The following is a 13,290-nucleotide window of genomic DNA, read 5'->3' on the forward strand; positions in this document are numbered from 1 at the left end:
ATTCTTTCTTCTCCTTTTGCAATCTTGAAGGAGATGTACCAAAAAAAATTATGGTGCCCCAATCGATCACCCCCGTCAAATTATGGTCGTGGTAAAATGAGCGCCACCAATTTTCAAATGCTGCTCCAATTTGTTTTCTCTTCAAACATTTTTTTACAAAAGACTTTAATATCTTGATGGGGATTCTAAATGCATAGAAACAAATAAATGGTAACTTTAAATGGTCAACTTCTTGGCTTTTTTAGTTAATGCTGATCAATCCAATCTTGTTAAATGAATTTAGAACTAGAAATTAGTAACATTTTTGGTTTTGAAAGAAATTAGTAGCAATCCTTAAATGAAGGAAACTGCGTTTAATCCTTTAATGTTAGTTTAGAAATATTCTACCATTCATGGAAAGTCAATTCTACTATAAATTAATACATGGTCTAATCAAATTAATAAAAAATTCAAATAAATAATTAAGATATGTTGGAATTATTGCTTGTAGACCATGTCATAATTTTCCTAATCCTATCGTTTAATGCTATTACCTTAAAGGGGAACAAAAAATGAAGTATGATTATTTGGTATAAAACAGAAGGAAACAAAAAAATGAAAGCATGGTCAATTAATAAAATCGTGTGGCGTCATTGTCCTTGGGAAGGAGGAATTATTTCACATCATATAATCATAAATAATAAAAAATCATACATAAATTATTAATTTTACCTTTATATTATCATATATTATATTGGAGAAGATCCCAACCCGTAATATATAATTGTAAGTGGGTGTTTCATTCAGCTTATGCATAATAATAAACTATTAAGAAGAAATGGCAAATCCTGCTCCTGCCAGTTTCTGGACTCAGGCAAACGCTCTTTTCAGGAAGAACATAACCTATCAGGTATTTTATACATCATCATTTGCATCTTAACTTCAATTCCTAAACTCATATTTTATACTATTATGACATATGTTATTATTTGTTTTTTTTAAGAAACGGAACGTGAAGACAAATATTCTGTTGATCCTGTTCCCAGTGTTACTGTGTGTGTTACTGGTTGTGTTGCAACGTGCCCTAGACCGTGTTCAGAGTAAGGATAATGATGGAAATAATTGTGTGAATAAGAGTAATAATGAAGGTGGTGCGAATTGGTATACTACAGGGGATGTGAGTAAAGTTCCAGTGTGTGCAGTTCCTAATCCACCACAGTGGCCTCCTTTCTTTCAACTTCCTAATCTACAATTCTCAGCTTTTCAAACCAATATTCTTCCATTTTCTGATTTGCAACAAAATAAGTGCAGGGCTCATGATAAATGTGCTTTAATTATGCTCTTCACTGCCTCTAATTTCTCTTTTGCACAATGTAAGTAATATAAATTGTTACTTTTACATAGATTAGAGAAGTTAATTTGAGATTGAGCTTAATTCTATTAATCTAGATGGTTTCAAAACTTATACCAACCATCCTTTAATTACAAAATAAAAATTCGTGTTTTTAAATCTTTATTTTTCTTTCATCCTTTCAAAACTCAATTCATAAATAAAGTCTTAAGAGATATCAAATTGATGATAATCAAATCTTTTAGTCAATTTATTCAAGTCAATTGAAGTGATTGTTGATACCTATATGATTATATATATTCTATATAAGGTAAAAACATAGTCGGTTTGGATTATGTGTCATGTAATAAAGTGACCATGTTTAAACTTGAGGGGTATTATGCATTATTTCATGAATTATGTTTGCATTACTTCACGTGCACTCGTTCTTGTCTTTCTTTCTTTCTCTTAACAGCTGTATATGGAAACATGTTCACAAGCCCCTTCCATATAGATCCCACTGATACAATGGGTAGTTTGGCAACAAATGTCCTGGTGAGTCCTCTTCTCTCTTTTAATTGTTGCAAGCATTTGTTTTACTAGATTTTAAAGTGAAACATGCTAAATAAAAAGATATCTTTCTGTTTAAATAACTCACTAATAGTTAAAGCTTTTTGTTGAACTTTATGAGTTCTTGTAATAATGAAAATGATAGGATTTCACTCTCTATGTAAATATTGGAGTATACCAGTATAAGTTTGCTTAACAAACTTTTTTAATGCCAAATTTAGATAATTTTAATATTTAAATTACATTTCAGAGGTTCAATAGTCGATTATGACTTATGAATGTATTAACACTTTGTCCGCTCATATTAAGATGATACTCTCATTAATAACATAGATTTATATTATAGACTTGTTTAAATGTATTTTTATTTTTTATATTGTTTTTTAGTTAATATTATAATTTATAACCAATTTCAGTTCCTCAATATTAGTCTTGATTTGTCCTCTTAGAATAAGTTAATATATTTAAAATATTATTAGCATTTAATTATTTATTTATTTGACTATAATAAAGCATTTATTATTGTTATAAAAAAATAATTTTAGTAAATTCATTACTAGTTCTTAATGAAAGTATTTATTATTATTTGTACAAAAAAAATTAATAAATTAGTTACTATTTAATTATATAACAAAGTAAAGAAATCAAATAATAATATATTGGAAACACAATCAATAAAGATATATCTTTACTATAATAAAGCATTGAGTCAAGATATCCTTGTTCATGGTCTTTACTCGTTTATTTCATCTGAACTCTGTTGTTGTTGCAACCATCATGCAGGGAACTGAAACAGTGCAAGTCGAAAACATTTATTTGGAACCTGCTTTCGCTGTGGATGTTCCTATTTATTATCTACAAAATAAATGCAAACTTAACTCAACTTTCTCCATTACCTTCGAGGAAGGTGGCGTCACCTTTGATGACAAAGGTATAGATGGAACACCATTGTATTAACAGTGCACCTTATAAAATGTCATATCAAAAAAACATTCTTACAAGATGCATTTGTAACACTTGCACAGTGACAATAATCTTGTAATGAGTTGTGACCAATAAGTGCGTGGTTCTATAAATTATTTGAATATATATAGTTGTATACATTAAACTTGTCCTTCAACAATTAAACTAATTGAATTTATTTCCCTTGGTTCTAGAGGTCAGATGTATCCAGTGTTTACGTTTATGGCGTAATAGTTCTTCTGATATAAACTCTGAACTATATCAAGGTTATTATAATGGTAACACAAAAGGACAGATCAATGAGATAGCTGCAGGTACTTATCATCATTATATCTCAATTATTTGTATATTATGTGGAACACAATACTCATCTTTATACTATTTTTGCAGCTTTTGATCTTCTAAACTCAAATGAGAATGGATTTAATGTCATCATATGGCACACCTCAACCAAGAGGAGTGATGCTCGTTCTATAAATCTTGTATGTATCTAAACTTGTTAATTGTTGCATTCTCCTTGCAATCCTAATAATAGATATGATTTTATGAAATAGAAAGTTTCCATTCCCATCCTATGCCAAGTAAAGTTTCTGTTTTTCGAACCAATCAGAATAACATTTTATTTTAATTTTTATTTTACAAAAATAATACATTAAATCAATATGTTTATATACAAGTAAGTGAAACATGATTGAGGATATCAAGTTGGAATAAGTGATCTTAGTCCCTATGCTAGTAGTTAGGCTGCAAATCTATGCAAACTTATTATTTTCTTATATATATATTTTCATTTTAATGACATTTAGTATCTATATGCTTGCAGATATCAAATGCCTACCTTCAGTCTGTGGTGGGACCTAGTGCCAAAATGTTATTTGATTTTGTAAAGGAAATGCCAAAGCATTGGATCACATCTAAGATTGATATAGGTTCTCTACTGGGAAGTCTGCTCTATATATGGGTCATCATGCAACTTTTTCCTGTAAGTGCAGAAATATCTGATTATATATATCAGCTCTTTGAATTGAATAGTGTGTACCCTGTTAATAGGAATTAGAAGACAACACTGACATTTAATATCAGAATCGGTTTCTAATGGATATTTAGATGTTTTAAATAGGCCTCACATTCTTCTTACTTCTCCGTTTATCATCTTTGACATGTGTAACCATGTAAGTACTCTTGGATTTTAGTTGTTAACTGATTTTTTTAATAAAACCTGAGCACTGAACAATACACGATCAAAGTCATGGTCAACAATATATGTAACATCTAATAATGTAAAGATAAGAACATATATTTTGTAGTAAATTTAACTGTTTGACATGAATGACTATATGTTTTTATGTAGGTTATTCTAGCATCACTGGTATATGAGAAGGAACAAAAATTAAGACTCATGATGCAAATGCATGGTCTTAGTCATGGGCCGTATTGGGTGATCTCATATGGTTATTTTCTTACTATATCAGTGATTTACATGCTGTGTTTTGTGGTATTTGGCTCATTGTTGGGTAAGAATACAACCATTGAATTGCTTCCTTTTCTTGTCACTTTTCAGTTCTCTTTAATGCTGCTGAATTTATTTTCAGGATTAAGCTTCTTCAGATTGAATGACTACAGCGTCCAATTTGTGTTTTATTTCATTTATATAAACTTACAAATCTCAGTAGCATTTCTGGTGTCTTCCATGTTCTCTAAAGTTAAGACTGCCACAGGTTAGATGATAGCTATTTCATGCAGTTCATAATTATAGGTGTGTTAATATTTTATTTTCTCATATCTGATCACTGATGGTTTTTTATATATAATTGCAGTAAGTGCATTTATAGTTGTATTTTCAACCGGATTATTAGCAGGCTTTCTTTCTGAATCTTCAGTTTCAAGCTCATCACTTCCAAGTAAGTTAAATGACTGAGAAATAAATATCACACTATTACTTTGTTAGCAACGTGATGTTTCTATGTATTGATAATGATACATAAGGGTTAACAATATAGGTTGGTATTTAAGGTTGCTTAGTTGAACTATATTGGATGGAACTCTACATAGAACTCACATGTCATGTTTATATATATCACATAATTTGCCAAAGTGTTAGAAGTTTCTAACCTTGTACCCTGTTGTTTGCTTGTGCTATAATGTTCAGCATGGTGGACCATTGTTATGGAGTTGTATCCTGGTTTTGCGTTATCTCGTGGGTTATATGAGTTTGCAGACTCTGCTTCGAATGGTGATGGTGTACAGTGGGAGAATATGACTGATAGCACCAGTGGCATGATACAGGTCTTAATTATCATGTCTGTTGAGTGGATAGTAGTGCTTTATGTTGCTTATTACATCGATCAAGGAAGAAGTCCTCTTTCTTTCTTCAAAAGATCCCGGAAACAGCACTCTTCATCTACACAAAAGCTTAGTATCGGACAGCAGCTGGGGTATAATGCCATGGTTCACTTACAAAAACCTGATATCATGCAAGAGGTGAACTTTACTTTTACTAAATATGTGTTCTATATATAAAGTATGAAGTCTCGCATTAGATATATTAGAAGATGAGTGAAAAACTTTATAAGTATATACGGCCTATAAAAACATTGTCTTTACTCTTTATGGCCTATTTATTAGTTTGGTTTTGGAAGGGAAGAGAAAAAGGAAGAGTCATCTCATTCCATGACTCCTAAGCACATTTTGTTGCAAATAGACCCTTAGGTTTTGTGGGTTCTTATTATAAGTGGGTCTTCACTCTTAAATTTTTAATGGGGTGACTCTTAAATTTATGTATCTAATGCAGGTGAAAGGTGAATTTCTAATGAATTTCATTTCCTTTCTATAACATTCTTCATCTTTTTCGAACAGTATATTTTTGTTCTTTCTGGGAGGAGGAAATGTAACATGAAGTTATAAGTTTCAATTCATTAGTATTGTATCTGTCACATTAATATAACCTTATATTGTTACATGCATAATGTGTAAAATACTTTTTTCATTTTCTCTTCAGAGGGAGAAGGTGGAGCAGCTGTTACTCCAACCAACTAGTAATCATGCAATTGTTTGTGACGAGCTAAAAAAAGTGTATCCAGGGCAGGATGGAAACCCAGAAAAAGTTGCAGTTAGAGGATTATCCCTTGCTTTGCCTCAAGGGGAATGCTTCGGTATGCTTGGTCCCAATGGTGCTGGAAAGACTTCATTTATCAATATGGTAAGTTAAGACTATGTTCAAGCTTTATTATCTTTTCTAAATCAATCAAAAAGATCATTACTTCACACTCAAGAAAGTTTGGAACTCTGAGTGTTCACTTCAACATGTTAGGACTACAAGAATTCCTTGCATCAACTTTATTTATTATATTTTTTTGCCCTCAACTTAGAAATTTAATCAACTTATGTGTGTTCATAGATGATTGGTCTTACAAAGCCAACAGCTGGCACTGCATATGTTCAAGGCCTGGACATAAGAAATCAAATAAATGAAATATATACTACAACAGGTGTATGCCCACAGCATGAGTAAGCATGAACTTTCTCCAATTTACATGTTGTGTAAAATCAAATATAACAGTTGGTTTCTTTTTCTAACATTTCATTTTTCTCGAGATTATAGCTTGTTATGGGAAAGCTTGACCGGAAGAGAGCACCTACTTTTTTATGGCAGACTTAAGAATCTTAAAGGTTCAGCCTTAACCCAAGTAAGTAAATTTGATGCATATTATATAATTTGATAAAATTCTCCTCAGGTCACAGTCCACATTTAAATGATAGTGGACGGCCTGTTATTGTTGATAAATAAATACAGTGAATATCATCTATGACTTATTTTTGTGTAAAGAGTTAAGACTTAAGAATATGGGTCCAAGGAAGATAAGATTACAGGGTTGTTGCAAGCTTTCTCTTCAGCATTTGTTTGGCATATAAAGGCTTAAGCTACTAACCTATTTTCTGCAGGCAGTTGAAGAATCTTTGAAGAATTTAAACATTTTTCATGGAGGAGTTGCTGATAAACGAGCAGGAACTTACAGTGGAGGCATGAAGAGGAGGCTTAGTGTTGCAATTTCATTGATTGGTGACCCTAAAGTATGTTTTTTCTTTCAATCCTATCTAATCATGTTTTTAGAAGATTCAATTTATAATATTTTCTTATTATGTTAAGGTTGTTTACATGGATGAGCCAAGTACCGGGTTAGACCCTGCATCAAGAAACAGCTTATGGAATGTTATTAAGGTTGCCAAACAGGACCGTGCAATTATTCTCACCAGTACTATTCTATCACTCTCATAACAACATGATGTGTTCACTCTTTTCTCTCTATATATAATATAAATTGATAGATCTTGATATTTATGGTTACAGCACATTCCATGGAAGAGGCAGAAGCCTTATGCGATCGATTAGGAATATTTGTAAATGGTAGCTTGCAGTGCATAGGAAATCCAACTGAGGTAACAATGTTTGAGTGATATATATGCTATCATGCAAAAACTTTAGAATTATTCCTTGATAGAGTTTAACATAATAAAATACTTGGTACTTGTATTGGTATAGCTGAAAAGTAGATATGGAGGAAGTTATGTGTTCACAATAACAACACATTTATATCATGAGAAGAATGTGGAGAACATGGTGTTGCAGTTTTCACCAAATGCCAAAAAGATATACCATATATCTGGTACCCAAAAGTTTGAGCTTCCTAAAGGGGAAGTTAGAATATCAGATGTATTCAGAGCTGTTGAGAATGCAAAGAGACACTTCACAGTTTCTGCATGGGGTTTAGCTGACACAACAATGGAAGATGTTTTCATTAAGGTTGCACGTGGAGCTCAGGAATCTATAGACTTATCATAAGTTAAATAAAATATACATGGATGATAAACTAATAGTGCAAAAAAATACAATTTTGGTCCACACCCATTACACTCTTTGGAAATGCAGTACGGATATCTAAGAGCAAACTGGTATTATTGTAACATTCCTCTAAAGTACCAGATTCATTTGCATGCAATTAAACTAAGTTCAGAGACTAGAGACAATGGATATGAGTATGACACTTCATTTTGATGTGGAAATAACCAAATTCGTATCTCATAGGAGCTACCATCTATGTTGATCTGCATGTCTCAAAAGCTGTTATTCAGTTTTTTGTTTTCCTATTATGCTAGCCAATAAGTATCAAAGTGTCTCTTATGATACAAATATTAATTCATTTAGGAGCACCTATTTGATGTTTTGATGTGCTTATCAAGTAACAGAATTCTCTGCATTCCAGTTTTCCATTATGCTGCATAAATAATTTGCTCACCTAATGAATACAAGAGAACCTTATGCAGAACACTTTCTTCTTTTTCTCTGCACTCTAGTGTTCTAAATAACCAACACTCTCAAGCTGTCACTAATGTGACTAGAGACAGATTTCCTATCTGCTGAATGATGATGATGATTATGATTATATCGGGATGTTACCATTGGACTATAGGCCCTCTCTCGTTGAAATCGAGTTGGGTATCTCTTCGGCTCTGGCCGGGCTGGACCGGGATGAATGTCTGGTGACTGGCAATTGTTCCAAGATAGCTAAAACCTCAGACATTTGTGGCCTAATCTTGGCCTCACTAATACACTGGAATGCAAGAATTGCAACTGCATAAGCTCCCCTCTGTGGATACTGTCCTTCTAACTTTGTGTCCATGATCCTGAACAATTTCCTCCGATCATTCAAATAAGGTCTTGCCCAATCTACCAGATTATGTTCCACTCCAGATTTTGTTTTATCGACAGCGTTCCGTCCTGATAACATTTCCAATAGCACAACTCCAAAGCTATACACATCACATTTTGCAGTCAGCCAGCCTGATCAAAATATTTCTTTAGGATCACATTATATGAAAAAACATTGCATTGCTAAGAAAAATGTGTAACTTAATGTGATCATTTACTTTTTATTGCAGGAAAAAGGCATGTGATAACTTCATAATTATATATGAAGAAATATAACAAATTAACAATTACTTATTGATACTATACATCTAGACATGTTTTCAATGTGTACCAATAGAAATATATATGTACATCAAACTTATTGATGTTTAGATGTTCCTTTTAAGTTCATTGACTTGTCAGTAACATTCAAGCCTTTAAGATTTCATTCATCATCACCTAGTTCAATTACAACTTTGAGTTATATACATGAAATTGCTAGTTTGATTTGAATGATGTATTAACAGTCCTAAATTCCTAACAGTAAATTCTAAAATTACCAACAAAGAACAAATATTCCATGGACCAAAAAGCATCAAAATAAAAGTTAAGAAAAAAATGAAACCTGTAGCAATATATTCAGGAGCAGCATAGCCATGAGTACCCAGTACTTGAGTGGAAACATGACTATTTTCACCAGTTGGGCCTGCTTTGGCGAAACCAAAGTCTGAAAGTTTTGCATTAAATTCCTGCATTTAAAATGAACTTTCAAACAGCAATTCAAAGTGGATTGTTCTGTTAAATTTTGAGATTATTCAGGTTACACCAACCCACTCATAGTCTGCAAGCATTTTCACCAAAATTCCCACAATAACATGGCAATGTTAATGCATAACCAATCTTACCGAATCTAATAAAATATTGGAAGCCTTGAAATCACGGTATATAACTTGTTGCTTAGAGTCATGCAGGAAGGTGAGACCTCGAGCAGCACCAATAGCAACTTTGATTCTTGTTGCCCAAGGAAGTGGTTCTGCACCCTCTGCAATTACCAGTAATTCCAGAGTTGATTAAAGTACAATATAATGGCATGATTGGGAAATTTAAACATATCTTTGATTGCTTGATTTGATAAAATGTTATATCATAGCACTCAGGTTCAAAGTGTAACACATACTGCGAAATAGATGATTTTCCAAGCTTCCATTGGGCATGTACTCATACACGAGAAGCCGGTTATCCCCTTCCAGACAGTATCCAATAAGTTTGACAAGATTTGGATGATGAAGTTGTCCAAGATAATTGAGTTCAGACTATAAATAAGTAGAAAAAACAATGATAGAACTTATTTCATTCAAAACAAAAGCAGCAGGATTAAAAGCTGATGAATAGAAACCTACAAGCCACTCTTTATGCCCTTGAAAACCTTCAGCTTTAAGCTTTTTCACAGCTACAACCATTTCAGATCCACCAGGCCTTGCAGCCCCAAGGGTTAGACCATCAATCCATCCCTTATAGACATTACCAAATCCCCCTTGTCCAATTACACTATCGGAAAGGAAATTTCTAGTAGCATTCTTAAGTTCATTGAATCTGAAGGCTTTTAAATGCGGGGATGAAAGTATGTCGCCTTCGGATCTTGGAGTAGGGAGAACCTCAGGTTTACCTCCACCGCTATATCGATGCACTGATGGACCTGAATGAGCTAACAGTTGGGAGCATCTACATGGAACTTTTGTAGAATCTGCAAAATAATATTCACTTTAATCGAATATTACAACTACTACAAGTAATCAACAGAAAGAAAACAATCTTCGCTCTTGGAATTAATCATCTGCAATGAAGTTAGCAAATGAGATGCATAAGAAATTGAGAAAGAAGAAAGATCTTAAAGTCTTCAGATAATGACAAAGATAATGTGTAGGTATCTAATCCAAACAAACAGGGAAGGGGAGAATGCAACACCTCTTCTACCAGCATAAGAATTCAATGATATATTTCTACCCCATTGCTGAACTATTACTTCATGCAAACTTTAGAAATGAAAGAAACCATTACAATGAGACAGTTAAGTAAGTAACTGGATCTGTAGGGAGTGGGGGCAACAGTGGTAAAAAAGGAATAAAGTCCTTTGCAGAAACCAAACTAGAAGCACCATATTGTATTTCAATCTCCCAACACAAAAATTGGTGTAATATATTCATGCATGATCTATAATGACATAATAACCAACTACAAAGAAAATGAACAATAAGTCAATAACAAAGGAAATGCATAACCACGGTCATTTCCATAAAAAAATATCAGAAAGAATCCACACTCGTAATTATCATCAAGAGTGACAAAAAAAAACGATATGAGATCACAAAGTTGGAAACCAATCCCAATTTCCGCAACGTCAAAAGCATAAAATATATGAATTGGACATGATTTCATATCAAGAAAATAAAACAAAAACAAAGAATAAATATAAAAACGTACCGGAAGTAGGTTGGTAAATGCGAGTGTTATCAACCTTAGAACGACGAGTTCTAAAACAATTTCCCATCAGATAATGCAGCTCCTTCTCTTTCAAAACGCAACCATGAAATAGAAAGAGGAGATTAATTAATAACCCAACTTAGTTTTTTTTGCATGCAAATTCTCCAAATGAATGCATTTCATATATCTGTGTATTGTGGTTGGTTCTCATGCATATTGTTCTTCTCCCGTGTTTCAAGAGAAGAACACAAAAACACGAGAACCAGATTATAGTGTTGTCATGTTGTGTCTTACGCATATAATAAACCAGAAAATTATTTTGAAAAAAATACAGATAATAATAAGAATGCACGTTTTTTATTATGGAGAGAAAGTTACTGTCCATGATCTTACATAAAAGATTGACAAGTGTACGGTCATCCTTCATTATCGAACTGAAGTTTCCTCTTACGAAAATGCCCTCCTTTCGAATTGTGAGGTATATCCTTTTTTAGATTTAAATTAACAAATATTTATACTATATATAAAACCAAAATTTGAAATAGTATAATTTTCATTTCCTATATTGCCCTTAACATTATTTAATTTTTACAAAAAAACTATATAATCCTAAGCAACTACCACCAATACATTAATTAACCACATATCTCACCTTAAATTAAGTATTATCATAAATACAAAAAAATATAATATAAAGTACACTGAACACAACAAATACATTTTAATTTATAAAAATAAAATATATAAAAATTGAATATATCATATAATATTCGCCGACAGACACAAACACTAGTTTATATAATGTCAAATGACAAGATTTAAATTCAGAATCAAGATTTATCTATTCTCTTATATTGATGAGCCTCACATTTATTTTGGTAAAGTGCATCATTTTACACTATAAGCACCAAGAAACGATTTGATGTATAAAGTTGTTTTAAGAAAGAAAAAAATTAAATATTTTGTTGGTGGAGCGGAAGTGATCATTGCGCAGCGTTAGCCACAAACAATCAAATAAAGACATAGAATAAATAGAATAGAATAAACAAGAGAATTTGGTAACGTGATACGGCCAATTGTACCTACATCCAATACTATTTGGTGTTTATATTTGTTGCATATTATAACAAGGGACTTGAGTTTAATATATAATATCAGTTAACATATTTCAAGCATCCAACATGTATTAAGCACCGAGAATAGTGAATTTCGAACTATGAGTTCTCTCATCAGTACTAACCAAATCATCACCAACGAACTAGATGCACTTTCATTTGCATGCAACTCCAAAAGCTACATAAAATACACCAAAAGCACCCTTTAGGGTGGAGATTCCATTTAAGCATAATTAATTAGTATTTGAGATTATTTTTGTTTAATCAATGATATTTCATTACCCTATGTATAAGAAAATGACCCATTTTAGATGATTGATTGTCTTTCCTAACAAATGTCTCTTTCAAAAATTGAAAATTTGAAATTTTGATCTATTCCAAGTTTTAGTTGAGTCTTACATTACTAAATCAACAGCTTATTAGTAGTGTTTGGGACTTTTAGTATATGACAATGTTAATAAATGTTTTAGGGCTGTTAAATGAAATTTGTTTTAAAAAATATTGTGGTTTAGTATTTTGAAAAGTATTTGAGCATAAATTTATAAGATTAGCTTACTCAACTTGTATTCTTTAAATAATATATTTACTCAACCCTTAAGTATTTTGTAAATTGTATCCATCAACTTCGATTTTTCCTCCAAAGTAAGGATACATATTATAATATTAAGGGTATATCAAACCCACAAAATTACAAAGGTAACATTGTCTTGTTGATCTTAGGTAATACCCATTAGAAGTTTAAAAGAGTACTAATGATTGCTTCCCATGTTTATATTTAATTAATATAATCTTTTGATTTGATAAATAATAGAAAAAATATAGTAACTATTGAGAAACAAATGATATATTGACAAAATAAATATAATAAATTTTATAAAATTAAACATAATTATTAATAAATAACTTTTTTGGGGACAAATGGAGGAATGAATATTCGTGATCCTTTTAATGTCTCAAATAGTACCCTAGAACAATTAAAATGTATCATTATATAATGCGGAATTATAAAAATATAAAGTAATATTTTATATCATTTGCATAATTCTATTGGATGGTGATATGAAGACATGGTGTCTTTGGGATAGAGGATCCATATTCCAAAGGTAGAGGGTATGCATGAATATATGTGTTGAAAAGTGCAGAAAAATAGAAGAAGGTGATGCCTG

The 13,290-nt window shown here is 31.8% G+C and overlaps 2 protein-coding genes across 2 annotated transcripts; one reads left to right on the forward strand and one right to left on the reverse strand.

Moving 5' to 3' along the window:
- Positions 803–7,846, forward strand: LOC109344034 (ABC transporter A family member 7-like). Its single transcript, XM_019582624.1, has 18 exons — positions 803–889; positions 983–1,352; positions 1,785–1,864; positions 2,663–2,810; positions 3,037–3,156; positions 3,233–3,324; positions 3,666–3,824; positions 4,194–4,356; positions 4,435–4,560; positions 4,660–4,743; positions 4,992–5,323; positions 5,841–6,041; positions 6,240–6,349; positions 6,444–6,528; positions 6,785–6,913; positions 6,990–7,095; positions 7,191–7,279; positions 7,383–7,846. Exons 1-18 carry the CDS (start codon positions 818–820, stop codon positions 7,680–7,682), a joined length of 2,766 nt encoding a protein of 921 aa, XP_019438169.1. The 5' UTR covers positions 803–817; the 3' UTR covers positions 7,683–7,846.
- On the reverse strand, positions 7,928–11,298 carry LOC109344042 (probable serine/threonine-protein kinase PBL3). Its single transcript, XM_019582636.1, has 7 exons — positions 11,010–11,298; positions 9,929–10,272; positions 9,706–9,841; positions 9,434–9,570; positions 9,154–9,277; positions 8,028–8,681; positions 7,928–7,961 (listed from the first exon to the last, which is right to left on the reverse strand). Exons 1-6 carry the CDS (start codon positions 11,074–11,076, stop codon positions 8,305–8,307), a joined length of 1,185 nt encoding a protein of 394 aa, XP_019438181.1. The 5' UTR covers positions 11,077–11,298; the 3' UTR covers positions 7,928–7,961; positions 8,028–8,304.

Source organism: Lupinus angustifolius, chromosome LG01, assembly GCF_001865875.1.
Source record: "Lupinus angustifolius cultivar Tanjil chromosome LG01, LupAngTanjil_v1.0, whole genome shotgun sequence".
NCBI lineage: Eukaryota > Viridiplantae > Streptophyta > Magnoliopsida > Fabales > Fabaceae > Lupinus > Lupinus angustifolius.